Source organism: Anopheles nili, chromosome 2 (genome assembly GCF_943737925.1).
Source record: "Anopheles nili chromosome 2, idAnoNiliSN_F5_01, whole genome shotgun sequence".
NCBI classification, from domain to species: Eukaryota; Metazoa; Arthropoda; class Insecta; order Diptera; family Culicidae; genus Anopheles; species Anopheles nili.
Window position 1 is genome coordinate 19060699 of NC_071291.1, and position 16839 is coordinate 19077537.

The window sequence follows — 16839 nt, forward strand, 5'->3', positions numbered from 1 at the left end:
GTACTTTAGATTATATTTTATTTGCTTAGGCTAACGTTGTTTTCAGCTTGTTAAAAAAGTTAATGAATTAAAACAGACACAAGGCTATAACCATTGGGCACGCTTGACTTACCACAGAACCGACTGCATTTGTTGCACCACGCAGAACCTTACAAATGTTGACACGAATGCAGTTGAGAGAATAAACCAGACGTGCATTGCAGATTACAGCAAGTAGAGATATTTTTTAAACCAAAAAGCAATACAAAAATCTATTTGAAGGTAATTTTAGATTGTATATAAATTTACCGGTTGCATATGTTGCGTCACGTTATATTCTTTCATGCATAAATAATTCCACAAACACAAACATTCCATTTGTCTCGTATGCTTTTATAAGTAGAGAATGAAAAAAGTGTTTTCATCTATTTGTGGTTTGCTCTCACTTAGATCCGCTAATTAAATATAAATAACACTTGGAATTTGCTTCACTTCCTATCCGGCTAAGCAGCGGGCCGTTCATACGGATACGGCATCCCCGGCTGTAATGCGAATCTGATTCAACCGTTCGAAACGGTACGTTCACGCCGCTTCACGATCGCTATCACTCACTTACGATTTATAAATATGATTGAGATTTGTCCGATAACATACACCGCGAAGGATACGCTTTTAAACGATGAAACGGTCTCTTGCTTGGTTTAATAATCGAAAACGTGCTATTCGTAATAGCGTTCGAAGGTCACCTAAAAGGTAATAATAAATAAATAAATCAACCTTACGCTGCTGCTGGCCAGTTGCTTATTGTTTTCTGTGCCGAGTTCGTGTACGAAATGGATATCCTGCGTCGGTGAGCCTGCGCTTGTGCCTAGCAGCCAGAACTAATAACGTTCCAGTGCATGCATACAAAACCTCGCAACCTAGCTTTAGTCTTAAAGACATCTACAATGCAAGCATTTGGCTATCCTGGTTGAGCTGTTAAAGATTAAGTGCAGCATAGCGGAAAAAAATCATAATCACACGAATCCCACAGCTCGCATAATATTTATCACTGTAGAATGGGGGTGTATGTACGACAACGATTGTTAATGCCTTGATTGTTCTTTTCTATCTCACTGAGAAATCCGGATGCGCATGAAACGGCTTCATCATGCCTCCAGCTATCACCTGTCTTCGATCCGATCGAAGTTCTACGACACCGAAAATGCAACTCCGAAGCATAACACACATGTACACGGTTTACTTCTACTTCGCCCACACCACAGAGGGCAACCTAACCCAGTCGCATACAAATGCAGCAAAAGCTTCCCTTACAGTACCACCTTAATCTCACGACAAATCGATTGCTTATTGAAAAGGGCCACGGTATCCCTAAATTCGGTGCTCGAATTCTGATGCCTCAAAGCGGCCTACGAAAGGACGTCCTTTTTGCACGCTGGCAATAAATAACGGGAAGTAGCACTCTCTCGCCGGGCCTTTGGAAAAGCTGAGAGGGGAAGCTTAACCTACAATAATTCTAGGATACGAACGACAGGACACCAGTAGTATAGTTAGTTGTAGCGCTTGAGTCCTCCTTGCCACCGGCATGGGCCGGATCACTTTTGCACCGTGACCGGCGTCGGAAGCCGCTTGCTCTGGGCACCGTAAAAGTGCGACCGCAACGACTCATTCTCCGGGTTGGCCATCACCGAGTCGATGAACGCGTTCGTTTCCTCCTGCAGCTGGGCCAACCGCAGCTGCAACTCCTGATTGCGCCGGATCAACTTCACCGTCTTCAGTGCGATATCGAACAGTCCCTTGTGGTTGTTCGGATGATGCGGTACACTCTGGTGGTGATGGTGTAACGGATGGTGGTGTGCATGGTACGATCGAGACGCAGACTCTCGCACGCCACCATACGCCGAGGATACGCTTGCATCCTCGCGAAACCCATCGTCATCGAAGTCGGACATGCTGTACGAGTTGCACCTACAAATGCAAGGATCAGGATCATGAATTAGCAACCACCACACCCACACAGACGTCATTCCACGGTGACTTACCGACAACTGACGATGCTTCCGAGGGGCGAAAAATCGCAATTCCTGTCATCCATCGAGCTCGAACACCCGCTAGAGGAAACGCTCATCGACCGACGGCTGCGCAACCGATGACCGGAAGTGCTGCCATCTTCCGGATCGATACTGTCCTGCTGATCGCTCGATTCCGGGCTCGTCTCACACCCGATGCCCGTGCTGTTGCTGAGACTGTGACTGAGACTATTGCATCCAAACTCGAGGGACGAAAACGTCGACGAATTGGTCGTATCGTCCAGCTGCGACTCCATGGTTCGGTTCGTGGCCGCTAAAACTCCACCAGCCGTCGATCGGACGTTGGTGCACCGTTCGTACGGTGTCCGGCACCGGACGGATGCTTTGTAGGATGATTGCTTCTGTGTTTTACCGACTGCAAGGAAATGGAAAGGAAAAAACACACACACACAGGGCTGTTAGAGAAGCTCAGCGTTTTTCATGAGGGAAAAGGGCGCACAAAGCGTGTTTGCGCGGATCTAAATGGCGTGTGCGTTCTTGACCGTTCCCAAGAGTGCAATAATGCAACGGTCAACGGTATCCTTCCTCGCTCGCTCGCATGACAACACTGACGCAAGATCACGTTCTGGGCCACTGGTGGAGCTCGAGCTGCATATGTTGGCGTCGACAGAAGGGCACACGTAGTTGGCGCATCACCGCGGTGTCATCAGCAAATCGGTGGCGGTGTGTAGAAAGGATGCATTCCGAAGGGGTGAACACGAGGTGTCGCATGCATAACGCTTTCCATAGGAAAAAGTGCATAAGAGCCGGGCATCGGGTCATCCAAATGCAGGACCTTTACAAAAACCCATCACATTGGTGAAGCTTTCAAGGACCCATTCACACAGGGTGACGTGCTTTAGTGGGGTTTTTTTTCCACACAAACAACCTCTTTTTCCAACGCTCCAATGCGCGTTAAGCCTCCAAAAATCCGTTTGATTTGTTTTCCCCACCATCAAACCGGATGGGCCATTCACCTGCGTGATTCATGGGGCGCGCGTTTTCCCATCGCAATCGCATCGTTCTCACGCTTGCAAAACCGCAACCCTCACACGGGATATGCGTCTCACCCCTATTTCTTAATGGCCTGCCTGGCCCTGTCATATCAATATCGGATCACCCAGACCGACGGGGCATTTCAACCACCCAGGGCCATCTTTTTCAACCTAACGACGCGGACACACACACACCCGGTGTGGCGGGTGACGGGCAACAGCAGCAGCAAAAACAAGAAGAAGCAGAAGCAGCAACAACACAACGCCGCCATCCGCCACACAACGTGCGCCGGCAGGTTGCGTTTGCAACACGTTTTCACACTCGCCTTTACCCGAAGGGCCGCTGGCCACGTGGCCATGCAACTGCTGTCGAGAGCCGCGAGAGAATCGGTTCCGTCGCTCGGTGGGATGGGGGGTGGAGGGTGTCTGGTGTGGGTTAAGCTATTGGCAACACCCGGGTGGGGTGGGAGAGTGAACGGGCGTGTGCGTGTGTGTGTGTGGTGCAAACACTCCACTTCCACGGGGGAGGCCACGCTGTCGCCACCACGTTGTGACCCTCTTCAAGCAGGAAGTCGCACATCAATCCACCCCGCGAAACGGAGGGACTCTGACTGCTGGCGTAAATGATGGTCACACACACACACACACACGCACACGCATGCCCCCACAGGGCGGATGGATACGGATCGTGGCACAGGAAACCGGCAACCACGTGTTCGAGCGGCGGTTACCACGCGTAAGGGTGCAACACTTTCGCGCGAAAGCCCTGCCCTTGCGCGTCATGAGTCGGCTCCGGCAGTAGCCTCCCCAGGACCACCCCCTCAACCACCCCCCGAGACGATGACGCTCCCGATGTAGGCGTGTTGGATGATTCGCCGCCGCAGCTTCCTCTCGATCAGTTTGCTTTATTTCTTTTCTTCCTCTTTTACTGCCCCCTGCTATATATCAAACACTCTCTCTCTCTCTCACACACACCCTTTGTGCTGCCACCGAACCCCCACTACCCACCCACACCCCCTCCCACTACCCGATTTGCCGTTCGATCTGTGCGGCTGGTCCTTCGCGTCCGGCTGCATTCACGAGGCGCAGCGCGAGAGCGACTCCGAAGGGTCACGTGTTTCTTCCTTTGTTTTCCCGCCAAACCCGGCAACCCGGTCAGCCCCCACCCCCTTTCGCGGATCACCACCGTCCAGCCAGCACGGGAAGGGGGTGTTTTAGCGTTTCCGATTCCGCACCGGGTGCGCCAGAGACTGCAATGGGAGGATGCAGCGGCCTCGTTCGCGATAACGCAGCGATTCGCGATGCAACCAGCCGTTTATTAGGTTTAATTTGTTCCGTGTGTGGGTCACTGGGAGGCTTGGGCAGGCATAATTGGCATCTCGGATCCGGACTCGGGACGAAACACACACACCTCGACAGGGACGTGACAAACTCGAAACACAAATCTCGCCCTCCCATTAAGCGGTGCGGAAAATAAAACACAACCGCACGGGGTTTTTTTTTATCGCACCTCAGCAAAATGTCAACTAGACCGATTGACGTCACTCGGGCGAACATATCCCAAACCCCAGACCCCGGAAGTGAACGGCCAGAACGTGCGGTTCTCCAGGCGAACCGCGCGCGTACATTTGTAAATCACACGTCTCCCCATTGATCACGTGTGCCGCCAAGTGATCGAAACATTTGGCCGAGACGTGGCTGAGGCTGTGCTGTGTGGAACCACCTGGCCCCCCCCCCCCCTTATGGCCTGGGGTGTCCGGATCTGGGGTAATTCACCCTCCCACTGGAGGCGCTCACTTCACCGAAAGAATTCAACCCTTCTCGGAAAGGAAAAGGGAATCCGGCTGAACGCGTGCATTCCGACAAAAACCCACTCGAAAATCGGAAAATCTGCCACTCGGGGTGGGATTTGTGCACCCTCCACGTTCCGTCGAAGGGTTTGCTTTCCCGGTTCCCGGTTTCAAATTGCCAGTGCCCGCAAATTCCTAAAACCACTCGCACAAGGGTGGAGGAACTTTCGCTTTCGTTTCCAACCACCCCGGGTTTTTGCGATACAGACAGCCGGCTATCGAAACAACCCCTTCTTCCCAGCCAGCCCGGTCTATTAAAGTCCTCCCTCACCCCCCCCCCCCCCACCTCCCCTGTGACCGTTTTTACAACCCCTCTGATCGAGCGTGATCGAGCGAAACGCTCGCGGTTTGCTCTCTCAGCTGCTTAAAGATAAGACCCGGTTGGCGGAATTCCAGACGTAAACCGCGGATGTGCGGTGTTGAGAGCACGAGTACGAGGGGTGTGGGTGGCAGCAACAGCCACATGGCGGCATGGCACGGCAACACACCACACAACAACACTTGCCACAACACGTGACAGACGCGCCATGAAACGCTCGTCGCCCGCAATCAGCCCGAAGGGTGGGTTTAGTTAAACATTTGCCTTCAGTTTTCATTCTTTTTCATTCTCTCTCTCTCTCTCTCGCTCTGTTTTTTTCCAGCCACCCTCTGTCGTCTCGCATGAACTCACGAACCACGGAGGAAGGGATGAGGCTGTTCCTGTGCTACCTCGGAGAGACGGCAATTAGATCATCGCTTATAGATGTTCTCGTTTATGGTGCAGTCGCGTACTAGCTGGTTTGGCTAGTTGGCGTCTCCCTCGAAGCCCACCCAGAGGGACGGCCTTTCAGATTGGCGCTTTCAATCCGTGCAATCGTCTACAGTGACCTACCCCAATCGGGGTGGCTTTTAGCATTCCTTTCCGCTGGCGATGTGTCGATCGACGATCATCGATCGCCGATCGGATGCACCCGGTTGGGTAGCCGGCGGGGGCGGAATCATGATCACCCCTGGGGAGAGGGGCATGTTGAGCATTTTTTTTGCTGCCCTCAACCTACCGTAGTTTATCACGGAAAAGTTGGCCACGGCCGCGGGAACGATGATGCCACCGGTAGCACTTCCGGTCGGTTGAGACGGAGGTGAGTCGGAACGCGGTGGTGGCGATGGGGGAGCCTTCAACCGATCATCCCCCCGGCCGATCCCTTCGGCTGGTGACGGTAGTGAGGAGGGTGGGGGGACGTTCGCCATGGACAGTGGCATTGCTTCGGTGCGAGGAAATTCGTCCTTCCGGGCTTGATAGAGGAGCGAGCGGCGCCGGAACGGTTCGCTGGAAAGATGCGTAGATACAAGCGTTAGTCATTATCAGTTTTAGGCAGCACGCGTAAATGGATGGTTTCTTTTGATTGGCATTCGTGGAAATGGCCACTATGCGTGCGTCAAGCCACAGGGCGTGGAAGGACGATTTTTGTAAGTTATGTTTTTAAATAAAGATACTAATATTTAAACATTTTCCATTGTTTTAAGATAGTTTTTGCTTTATATTTCTTCAATTTGACGCAATTTATAAGATGAAAATGCTCAAAAATATGTTAAATCTTATAAATCTTATAAATAGGCGCTATCACTGGTTTAAATTTTCTGTCCGGTATTCGATAATAAAGAGATCGTTTTTATAGCGATTTTTTTAGAGTATTCAAAAGCGTAAAAATGGAAAAGATCGCTAACAAGAGTTATCTTTATAGCAATCTACGATGACTATGTTTGTTGCTAGCGAAGACGATAAAAAACTGGATAACGAATTCCTCGCCGTTATTTATTTGCATTTCATATTTATTCCACTCGGGCTTGGAATCATCGCCCATGCAAGTCCAAGGTGGAAGATATTTTTTTTAGGGGACGATCCTCGGGGTCATCATACGATCATTTTCGTACCACTCCGGCCAGCGAATTCACCCCTTCACGGTTCATTGACACCTACCTACCTAGTTGATTCCGTCGTTGGACAGCCACTGGTGTGCGGTTTTGTCACCACCACTTCCGGTTTACGGCTTTCACTGGCAAACGATACGGAACTGGGTACTCTAAATGCACCTCAAACGCAGCGTTTTTATGCGCTCTTATGCTCCACAAAAGCCAACGCGTGGATGCGTCAAGCAGGGGACTCACTTAGAGGGGTTGAAACCAAAAACCAAGCGAACTGGAAAACGAAAACATACGGCGCCCTGCGTTTCAACGCACCACCAGCCGCAGCATGCTTTCCCGACAGACGGCACGCGAAATTCTTCACCGCAGCATAACAAATATGGCCGACGAAACTCTTCCCTTTTTCGTGCGTACTTTTCTCGTCTGCACTCTCACTCTCTCTCTTTCTCTCGCTCGTGTGCACGCACTCTCGCACTCTCGCTCGTTCTTATGGGTTTGCTGTTTTTTTCTGTTTGATACACACGTTCGTCTAAATTTGCGACCTAAACCGGGGTTGCTGCTGAGTGTTGCGACCTCCGCCGGAACACGGCTCTTGGAAGCACACTTCCGGCTGACCAGCTTTCCGGTCTCTGGCAGCACTGACAGCGCGTGAAATGGGACACACAACGCGGGGGAAGTAGACTCAACAAAACCCTTCCCGAAATCCACTCGCGCTAATTAGTTACACAATGAGGCACAGAACCAACGCAACGGCACACAAACCGGTCCACGAAAATGCACACAGCCTACTACTGCGCTCGACTAACGCCAGCAAACTCTTCTGCGAGCGTCCAGCTTTCACGGGATGGTTTCTTTTCACTCGCGTGTGATGGGAAAATTAGGCTAACCCTGTCCAGAAACTGACCGCCTAGAGGCCCCTGCCGGGTTGGGGTTTTCCCTTGAATAATCGGCTAACGGAATTGCACCCTCGGAATGAACGCGCACATTCGTCGCGGAACGATGCGTGGTGTTTTCTGAAAACAAAAGCCAGCGCTCTTCTCATGTAATGCTGCTGCTGCTGCTCGATCGAACGCTGCCTGTTCTCTCGCTCTCTCGGGGTGTTTCTCGTGAGTTTTTATGCGAGCAACCCCCCGGTATGTTGCATCGTTTAATGCTCACGGTTCTGTTGGCGTGAATGTCGAACATAGGAAGCATTGGGAAGAGCGCGCAATGTTTGGTTTTCAGTGATAAATTTGAGCATGTTTTCCACCGGATAGCAAGCAGGAAAAGAACACTAATATTGATAAGTCTATGAGCATAAAATTTATTTCACCATGTTGCTGATTTAAATGCAGTTTTGTGCACTTTTGGCCACTTTTTACAGTACTTAAAATTATTTAAAAAAAAATTATTTACCACACCGTTAGTTAAGATGCTGTACCCGACTTCCCGGATGGCTTTCTCTGGTGCTTGTTAAAAAAATGCACACAGATAAAATAGATAAAAACTAATAAAAAGGTACGTTGTGTAAAATGCAACTGACACCCTTGTCTTTACAACAAATTCGAAGCGGAATGAGCGTAGCTTTCTCTCTCTCTCTTTAGTTTTTACATATATTTTTTTTGTAAATGTTTCCTTCTTCTCATTTACAACGCATTCATTTTGCCTCTCTTTCCCTACCCAACATCTGAGAGAGGGTTGTTGTAAAGCAAAAAAAAAAATATACACATTTTTGTCATTCGATTTCGCACCCTTACTCATATGCTCGCGCACTCGTCTGCTTCCGGCGAAGGAAAATGCTGCGAATTTACAACGAAAGTGCCATTCCCGGCGGTTTGATGCACACCCGGCGAGTTGTTGGGGCCTTGGATCGGGGGTACGTACCTTCTCTCCCCTGCCCACCATGCGCCGGTTTGTTGCTAACCCCGAGCATCGGCAAACGCATTGTGAGTCACGGGGCAAGCTGCCAGAACACGTGCTCGCGACACGGCTTTTGCTAATCGCCCTCCGGTTGCAGGCTGCCCTTCTGCGCCGCAAACCGCGCCATCGTTAAAGCGTGGTTTAACGTGCGAACTGCAAATTATGCAGCCTTGCGATCACATTTGGTCAACATCAAAATCGGCTGTTTTATGCGATGCAATATGAGCCGGAGCCGGTTTCCAGCCTACTAGGACGGTATGTTTTCATCGTTGGAATTTGAATTGCGTGTGTGTATGTATCTTTTAAATTTTTTTATCCGTTCCCCATGCACGTTGCCGGCCATGTGTGCCGAACGATACGACGCACTATTTTGTCAGCTTTATTTGTTTACAAGGATTTATCCTGTTCAACGTCGTTACGGAGGTTTTTTTTCTGCTGAGCGTCGGAGGAGAACTAATTGGCGCCTTTCTCGAAAGATCCTGTCCAGAATTCTGTTATTGTGCTTTCCTTTTTTTTCTTCCCCCAAAACAAGAACCAGTATCTAGAGCACGTGCCCTCGCAGTGTTTTGTGAGAGTACTGTTGGACGTTCGGCTCCGACCAACCCTGTTTGGCGGTCAGCAAACCATACATAACCATGAGGACTTCCCAGGTCCTGCTCACGTTGACCAAAGGATTTGTTTATAGCGCATCGTTTTGCTAGTTTCTACAGCTTACGATCTACGATGGAAGCAAATAGTTCGTGGAAGCTGCAAAAAGGTCTCCCATAATTTGCATACCTTAACAAAATTGCGCGTTTTTTTTGCGAAAATTCACTTCGTTTAGCGCTGACCGAATCTGACCCGATATTTTGCATCCCATGAATACCGTTAGGGTTATCAAGCGAAAAATTTATGAAAAACACTATCACTCTGATAATCTACAAGTCGTCTTAGAATAAACACCGCTTGACAATTACTCGCCTACTGTGTTTGAAATGAATGAACGCTGGAGGAACGAAGGTATTTTGGTCGATGAAAACACGATACAGCATATTTTTTTTTAAATGGCGTGTACATCACTTGCGTAACTCATTACCACGCGTACGGATGGATGAGCGACGTGTGTTTTACACCCTCCAAACGTACACTTGTAACGCTAGATGCATCGCCCCATTTGTTTTTTTTTTGTGTTTACCGAGTAGTACGGCTACCTAAAGGTTTAGGGTCGGTCCTGCACGTGGAACGGCAGGTTTTGCCTGATGCTCACATTTCGCCCAGAAGCTATCGGTCGTTTCATGCCAACCCATGTTTTTGCTCGTTCTTCGCAGCACCGTCGGGTGCGGATTTGCTGCACCGTTATTGACACGCGACTGCCCTGGGTATCCGGTGACTTCCGGCTGGCCTACGACGCCGCCGACCGGTGGAAGACATCTGACACTAATGATCCCCTCCAATCGCCCCAGGCAGCTACCGCACGATCCTGGTTCATGTACCTTCACCACGCTCCATTTCTTTCGCTGGGAGGGATTTAAGCGAAAAGAAAATCCCACCCCGGCAGGGTATTACAACGACCGTCCATCCCTGGGAAAGAACGACGTACTTCTATCGGTTCCGGAAACGAATGGAACCACCGAGGACGACGAGGATGATGACGACGACGTCAAGACAGCCCCTAAAGCCACGTGGGACCATGCTTTAGGAACGCGTGACGAATCATGTGCAACCTCGGGTGCGCCGCAAAAAACCAACCCCACGAGAAACACTTCCGCCAACGGCAATGGACGGGACGCTCATCGAACGGAGATGGCTACCGAAATGAGGGTAAATGTAAGAAAAAAAAACCAGCATCGCTAACACTCCCGCAAAAGGGGCGACGCTGTAAAGCGACACGTGAGCCGGTCTTCTTATCAACCGATCACGTTTATCACGCTACGATTTGTACAAGCACTGCTCGTTTTAGCGGCTCATCTTAATAAGAAGCCAGCGAGCTACGTTTACGATACGCGACGGATCGAAAACCGTTCACATTGTAGATACAAGTATAGGATTGTAGTAAATTGGTGCTATCGCGAGTGACAGAAAAACGACAACAAACTCGAGAAAGCAAACAACGACACGGCAGAATGAGCGTCGAAAACTGGGTCAAAGTGACGCTGACGCAGGGAGGAAACGGCGCACCACACGTGCCCGTGGCCGTTATGCAATGGGGGAAAACTTTTTTCCTTCCCCCAAAACCAAAACCAGAACATCCACCCAGCTCGCAGGTGGCGTGGGCGCGCTAGACGGATCGGTGGCCTACATTAACGGGCGAGCCGCCGATAGGAAGCACGTGCCGTGTTGCGTTTCCGTTGTGGAATGTGTCGAAGCGCGTTAACGTTGCCAAAGGTAATCCAAATTTAGGAACATTCGTTTGGTTTTTTTTTTGGTTTTCGTTGGAGAATGAAACGTGACGTGTAATCAAAGCACGATCGACGTCTGAACTGGTGTATTTATTTTGATAATTTATTTAAAAAGAAAAAACTCACAAACGCATCGCAATGCGAAGAATACAGAAAACAATATTAATATAGAAATTCCTTGCAATAATGTGACAAGTTTAAACCAGTATAATTGGACTAATGTACAAGACCAAATATCTCTCAATCGAACTTTGAATTTCATTCTGCACTGCTAATAATTACTATTGAGCCTAAATCCCAGTCCTAGTTCTAGTTTCCGTTTGACTACTAGACAACTTTTCAAATTTAATCAAAAAGTACTTTCCCAACATCACTGATCATTTCGTTGGCGGCAGTTTCGATGGCGCATGTTATTGCTGCAGTTGGAAAACATTTCCATATATGTACGAACCTGTCCTTAATGTTAACACGAGACTACGGTTCGCAAAACCGTGTTTATTAATAGTTTGAGTTTATTCTGAACATATATTAACAGAACGCAAGCTTCACCGAGCCACACAAATCGTCGGCACAACTCAGCTGCTAGGTACGCTCGTTTTGATCATAAACATCAGTGTAGACACTGACCCGTTAATGGTCCGATACGTGGAATCTGTTTTGGGGATTGAAGTAGAACCGCGTAAGATTATTTCACATCGTTTCACCAGTACGCGACAAGGCATACTTACTGACTGGCAACATCAAGAAATCGCCACCGACTACATTCACCTCGTAGTCATTGATTATGAATTTTATCGAGCCGCTGAGTACGAGAAATTTCTGAAAATGATACAAAACAGTAATTAAGATGAAGAACGTTGGATGCTTTAACGGAAATTGAAAATGTTATATCCTCAGTCTCAACGGTACGTACCAAAAGACAATTTTTCGTACGAGTCATTTTTTTCTTCGCGTTGGGCAAAAATCGGATGAATCCAAAGTTGTCTCCATTCGAGTAAACGTAGAACGAATATTCGATCAAATCTCGCCGTTGGAAGGCAAGGTGATCGAGGGAAAGATGCGTGAAGCCTTGAATTTCAACCATCGGCAATGCCTCGGGCCGAAGCTCCTGGTTCTCCATCAACATCAACATCCAGTCGAACGTTTTGCGTTTCTCCGCCAGCAAATCTTCCATTCCTGGCGCGGTTGTTGTCGGTTTGTGCGACGAAGGTTCCGCCGACTTTGAAGTCGATGGTTGCGCACTCGTTTCCGGTACAGTTACTTCGTCATTCTAATAAAACACATATGTAAAATTGATGTACTTGTAAAACAAAAAAAGGATACCCTGGTTATACGATGCCACACTTACCGTTAAACCGGCCGAAGAAAGACCAGAATCACTTGATACGGCGTGCAGAGTGGAAAACTGCACGGTTGGGCTGGTCATGGTTGAAGTTTCTTTGATTTTCTTTTGCTTCTTTTGTTTGTTTACCGGAACCGAAGGAATTCGGAATCCTTCATGATCAATGCTTTCTTCTATCGTAACTTTCTTCTTTTTCTTATTGTCCTTGTGTGATCCACCATCCACCGGAGTTTCATGAACGATCTTTTCAGGCCGCTGTGCTTTATCGTTGCGTGCGTTTTTGGCGGATTTAGTTTTACTCTTTTTACTCTCCTTCTCCATCTGTCTGTAGTAATGAATGATATCGTCAACGGTGGGCATTATGTACAACGGAGCATCATTCCGCGAGATTGTTGGATTGTTCCACAGCACTTCGGCTGCAATGCGTCTATTTCGGCGACTTCTGCGTGGTTCGTCCCCTTCAACCTGTACGCGAATTTCGTTCGACACATCCTTCAGTTTCTTCAGCGAAACGCTCTTTTGCGGCTTTTCCGTTGACTCCTTGGTTTTTTTCCTAGATCTCGTAACCTTATTATTTGATTTTGACCCTGTTTGCTGGTTGAGCTGTTGGGGATCAGTACTCTGGCTCACAGGCTGCTGCACATCGGAATATTTCGATTTGTATGTCTTTTCACTCCGTTCTTCGTTCTGTTTTTCAACGACGGGAATCTCGATTTCCACTTCAGCTTCGCTACCACACGGGGTAGAATCCGACGAGGAGTCGGCACCATTCCAGAGTTGCATGGTTCTCTTTAAAGTCCCTGACGACAGACGCTTCACAACAACTGATAACGGCTTTAATCGCGGGGCGCTCTGCGTCACAGCGTCCTCTGCACGCGGAGGCAACGGTTCAGGAAACTGATCGTCCTCAGTGGGTGGATCGTTCATGTTCGATCCAAACAGTTTTCGGCGTTCTTTTTGGCTTTTCTTCTGATTTTCATGGGACTTTTGTTTGTCTTCGATCGTTTTGAAATAGCTCTCTGTATCTACGTCGATCTTCGGTTTTGTAGTATGCCGCCTCGAAGTCATGACGACCGTAGTGCGCGCCAACGGTGCTTGATTTACCGTGAAGTTCTGTTCATCATCGACTTGAGAGTGGATCATGTCGACAGCTTTCAGCATTACCATAGGTACAACATCGTTGGGAGAATCAGCACTCACCAAGCGTAGATTTTTGCCGATGCGGGTGGTGTGATGTTCATCCGGAAAATTCTCTTCATTAATAAAACCGTCATGTGTGCGAACCGTACGGAACGTCGTGCGTTTGTCTTGATTGGGGCTCGATGATCGATGTGATCGATTTGTAGTCTGATCGTCACATTCCATTTGCTGCAATTCGTCCCCAGAAAGATCCGAGTCACTCTCATCATCGCAGAATGCCGACGGAGGATCAACGATATCCATTTGTACCGTTCGTGGGGTGTCAATATTTGTGATGGGAACTGGACTTGCCATAGTTCGGTGTGTAGGTCGTTCAGCAGCAGCCGCAGAACTTGCACAGGATGGTCGAATTCCTTGAGATTCCCGACAATCTCCCCAATCGTCCATAATCATATTGACAATATCGCTATTAGTTTGATTATTTCGGCTGCGAGCATCTTTTCTAGGAGGTGATGATTCCATATAGTCTTTTAGTGCTTCCAAGCGGTGGTTCTTCCGTGGGCTGGCGCCAGTAGGGGAGTTTCCGTCCGGTTCTTCAAACGCGTTCGATCGAGTCCTTCCATACTTCTGTCGAATTTCGCGAGCGCGGTGCGTAGTTTGTTCAGCAGCAGCCGCAGCTTTTGTACGGTTTTGGTCGTCTTCGTGATCTTCTCTACCGTCCATATTCATATGCACAATATCGCTATTAGTTCGATTATTTCTGCTTCGAGTTCCTTCTCTAGAAGGTGAAGATGGCATATAGTCTTTTTGTACTTCCATGCGGTGGTTCTTTCGTGGGCTGGTACGGGTTGGAAGGTTTTCGCCTTTTTCATTGAACACGTTCGATTGAGCATTTCTTTCTACAACAGGATTGTTGCTCGCTCTTGGACGAGAACTAGGTGCGGTAGGTCCCAATTCATCGCTGTCATCCTCAGATTCTATTCCATCTAGAGGCAATCCAGACCGGTGACCCGTTGTAACCAAGCTGGATGGACGCATTCTGTGCTGCACATTTGGCGGCGTCTTACGACCACTTACGAGTTGCTCATCGTCGCTACTATCCCTATCGACGGCGATATTTCGAATCGTATTTTGTTCGGCAGCCGCAGTTTTTGCACGGAATGGATTCACACCGCGATCTATTTTTCTGTCGTCCACATTCCTATGCACATTATCGCTGTTCGCATTGTTGCTCGTTCTTGATCGAGAAATACGCATGGGAGATCCCAATTCATCGCTACCACCCTCGTCATGTTCCATTCTATTTAGAAACAGTCTAGACCGGTGATCGCTTGTAATTTTATCCACTCTGCGTTCTTCTCTATCGTCCGTATTCATATGCATAATATAGCTATTTGTTCGATTATTTCTACTTCGAGCTCCTTCTCTAGAAGGTGAAGATGGCATATAGTCTTTTTGTACTTCCATGCGGTGGTTCTTTCGTGGGCTGGTACGGGTTGGGAAATTCATGTCCTGATCATCGAACGCGTTCGATGGAGCATTTCTTTTTACAGCGGCCTTGTCGCTCGTCCTTGGCCGAGAAATACGCGTGGTAGGTCCCAAATCATCGCCATCATTCTCATCATGCTCCAGCCTATCTAGATCCATTCTAGATCGGTAAACGTTTGTGGCCAAATTAGATGGACGCATGCTGCGCCGCATATCTGGCGGTTTTGCACGTACTTCCGGCTCTTCATCGTTATTGTCACTATCGTCGGATGTAAATTGCGACGGTGTAGGTGAAATTTCTCGTACCATCACCATTCTTGTCGAAAAACTCACACGATTTTTAGGTGACTGTGAAACCCTTTGATTAGAGCAGCGTTTCTTGAGGATGCTCCGCTGGGACGTGTTTGGGCTGGACCGCTCGTCTGCAACGTCGTAACGAGCAGCAGTCCTGCTACTGTTGCCATACTGTTGCGAAGAGTTCAGCGATGGTGCAACAGCGTTGTCGGAACGATACGTTATCGAAAGCGCCCGTAATGGTGTGTTTGATCTCGGAGACGATCGTCGGACTGGGCTGGGGGTTTCGGGTACGACATAATCCAAATGTCCTTCCCGCGGTGGTGTTTTTTCGCGGTAACGTCTTTCTAACCCATCCGGAATATCCTGTGTAGCTGGTACCGGTGACATTATCTTTGAACCTGCGCTTTTTTGAGTTGTCTGCCGTGCGGGTGAAGCAGCCTTTGGAACAGAAAGCTGCTCGGCGTCCCCAATAGGAGAAATGTTTTCTTGTATATTCATGAAATTGTCGTTCCTTAGATTATTGCTGACAATGGGCGTACTCGATGCATGCTCTTGTGCGCTCCGTAACTGCTCAAACTTCTTCTGGTTAGTCCGTTTACAGTGCTGCAGAAGCGCTTGTTTATTCAGATTCTGAGCAGGGCTGTCATGGTAGCTAACAAAGGGACTTTGCAACATTCTTTTGCTGAGTCTCGAAACAGCCACCATCGGACTGACGAACGACGCTCTTCGGTTTTCCGGTGAGAGCGCAGAATGAGTTTGAATCATGTTAGCTCCAGTCGCAGCAGCTACTGGTTCTGAACTAGTACTAACGGGTACAAGCGATCCCGAGGATCGCTCCTGAGCTTCACCATCCGTCGGTTGCGACAAGGGGAGTGGCGCAATATCATCAAGTCTAAAATTAATGGCGTTGTCGCCTGCATCAAACAGATTATTAAGACGGACTCTGACACCGCCTCGCTTGCGCCTGATATATTCCATTATTTTCTGTCCATTGGAACTGTCCATGGCTGTTTCCCGTATCAGCTCATCGACGTCAGACATCTGCAAGTCGGGAATCCTAAACAACGAGAGAAGAAAAGAAACAATCAGTTTCGAGACACTCCGCAACATAAATTGACATATTGGTACTAATATTACTTTTCCACAAAGTACGCCATGCTGGCAGAATGTTGCAGTTGCACTTGGGGACAAAACAAAAAATACCACTACGCCCTAGGCAGACGCTATATTTCATTCGATTTAACAAATGGGTATCTTCAGAAGACAGATAGAATTGGGAGCACATTAACCAGCTGGAATGAAAATGTACACCATTGTATGCTTGCAAAACAATTTGTAACACAGCGCGTAAGTTTTATTCACAGTATAACGTTTCCTTAGTTCAATATTTATTTCTGTCGACAATTTTTCAAAGAATTCAGTATACGTTACAATTGAACTAACGTCAAACAAACAGACGCGCATCATAGAGTAGCCTTGGTCTTTGACTAGACAGGTTCG

The 16839-nt window shown here is 48.4% G+C and overlaps 2 protein-coding genes across 2 annotated transcripts; both read right to left on the reverse strand.

Moving 5' to 3' along the window:
- Nucleotides 1-1434: 1434 nt before the first annotated feature.
- Nucleotides 1435-6132, reverse strand: LOC128731250 (uncharacterized). Its single transcript, XM_053824361.1, has 3 exons — nucleotides 5931-6132; nucleotides 2022-2424; nucleotides 1435-1947 (listed from the first exon to the last, which is right to left on the reverse strand). The coding sequence occupies exons 1-3, from the start codon at nucleotides 6130-6132 to the stop codon at nucleotides 1575-1577; spliced, it is 978 nt and encodes a 325-aa protein (XP_053680336.1). The 3' UTR covers nucleotides 1435-1574.
- Nucleotides 6133-11647: 5515 nt separating this feature from the next.
- Nucleotides 11648-16496, reverse strand: LOC128731262 (uncharacterized). The gene is made up of 6 exons (XM_053824372.1): nucleotides 16477-16496; nucleotides 15141-16396; nucleotides 12421-13895; nucleotides 11986-12342; nucleotides 11801-11891; nucleotides 11648-11724 (listed from the first exon to the last, which is right to left on the reverse strand). The coding sequence occupies exons 1-6, from the start codon at nucleotides 16494-16496 to the stop codon at nucleotides 11648-11650; spliced, it is 3276 nt and encodes a 1091-aa protein (XP_053680347.1).
- Between the last annotated feature and the right edge of the window lie 343 nt (nucleotides 16497-16839).

Coding starts and splice junctions, on each gene's coding strand:
- LOC128731250 (XM_053824361.1), bottom strand. CDS start 6,132: ATGCCACTGTCCATGGCGAACGTCCCCCCACCCTCCTCACTACCGTCA. Junction 2,425..5,930: donor CTTTTCCGTGATAAACTACG/GTAGGTTGAGGG, acceptor ATTTCCTTGCAG/TCGGTAAAACACAGAAGCAA. Junction 1,948..2,021: donor GGAAGCATCGTCAGTTGTCG/GTAAGTCACCGT, acceptor TTGCATTTGTAG/GTGCAACTCGTACAGCATGT.
- LOC128731262 (XM_053824372.1), bottom strand. CDS start 16,496: ATGGCGTACTTTGTGGAAAA. Junction 13,896..15,140: donor TGATTTGGGACCTACCACGC/GTATTTCTCGGC, acceptor TGGCAAGTCCAG/TTCCCATCACAAATATTGAC. Junction 12,343..12,420: donor TTTCTTCGGCCGGTTTAACG/GTAAGTGTGGCA, acceptor GTGTTTTATTAG/AATGACGAAGTAACTGTACC.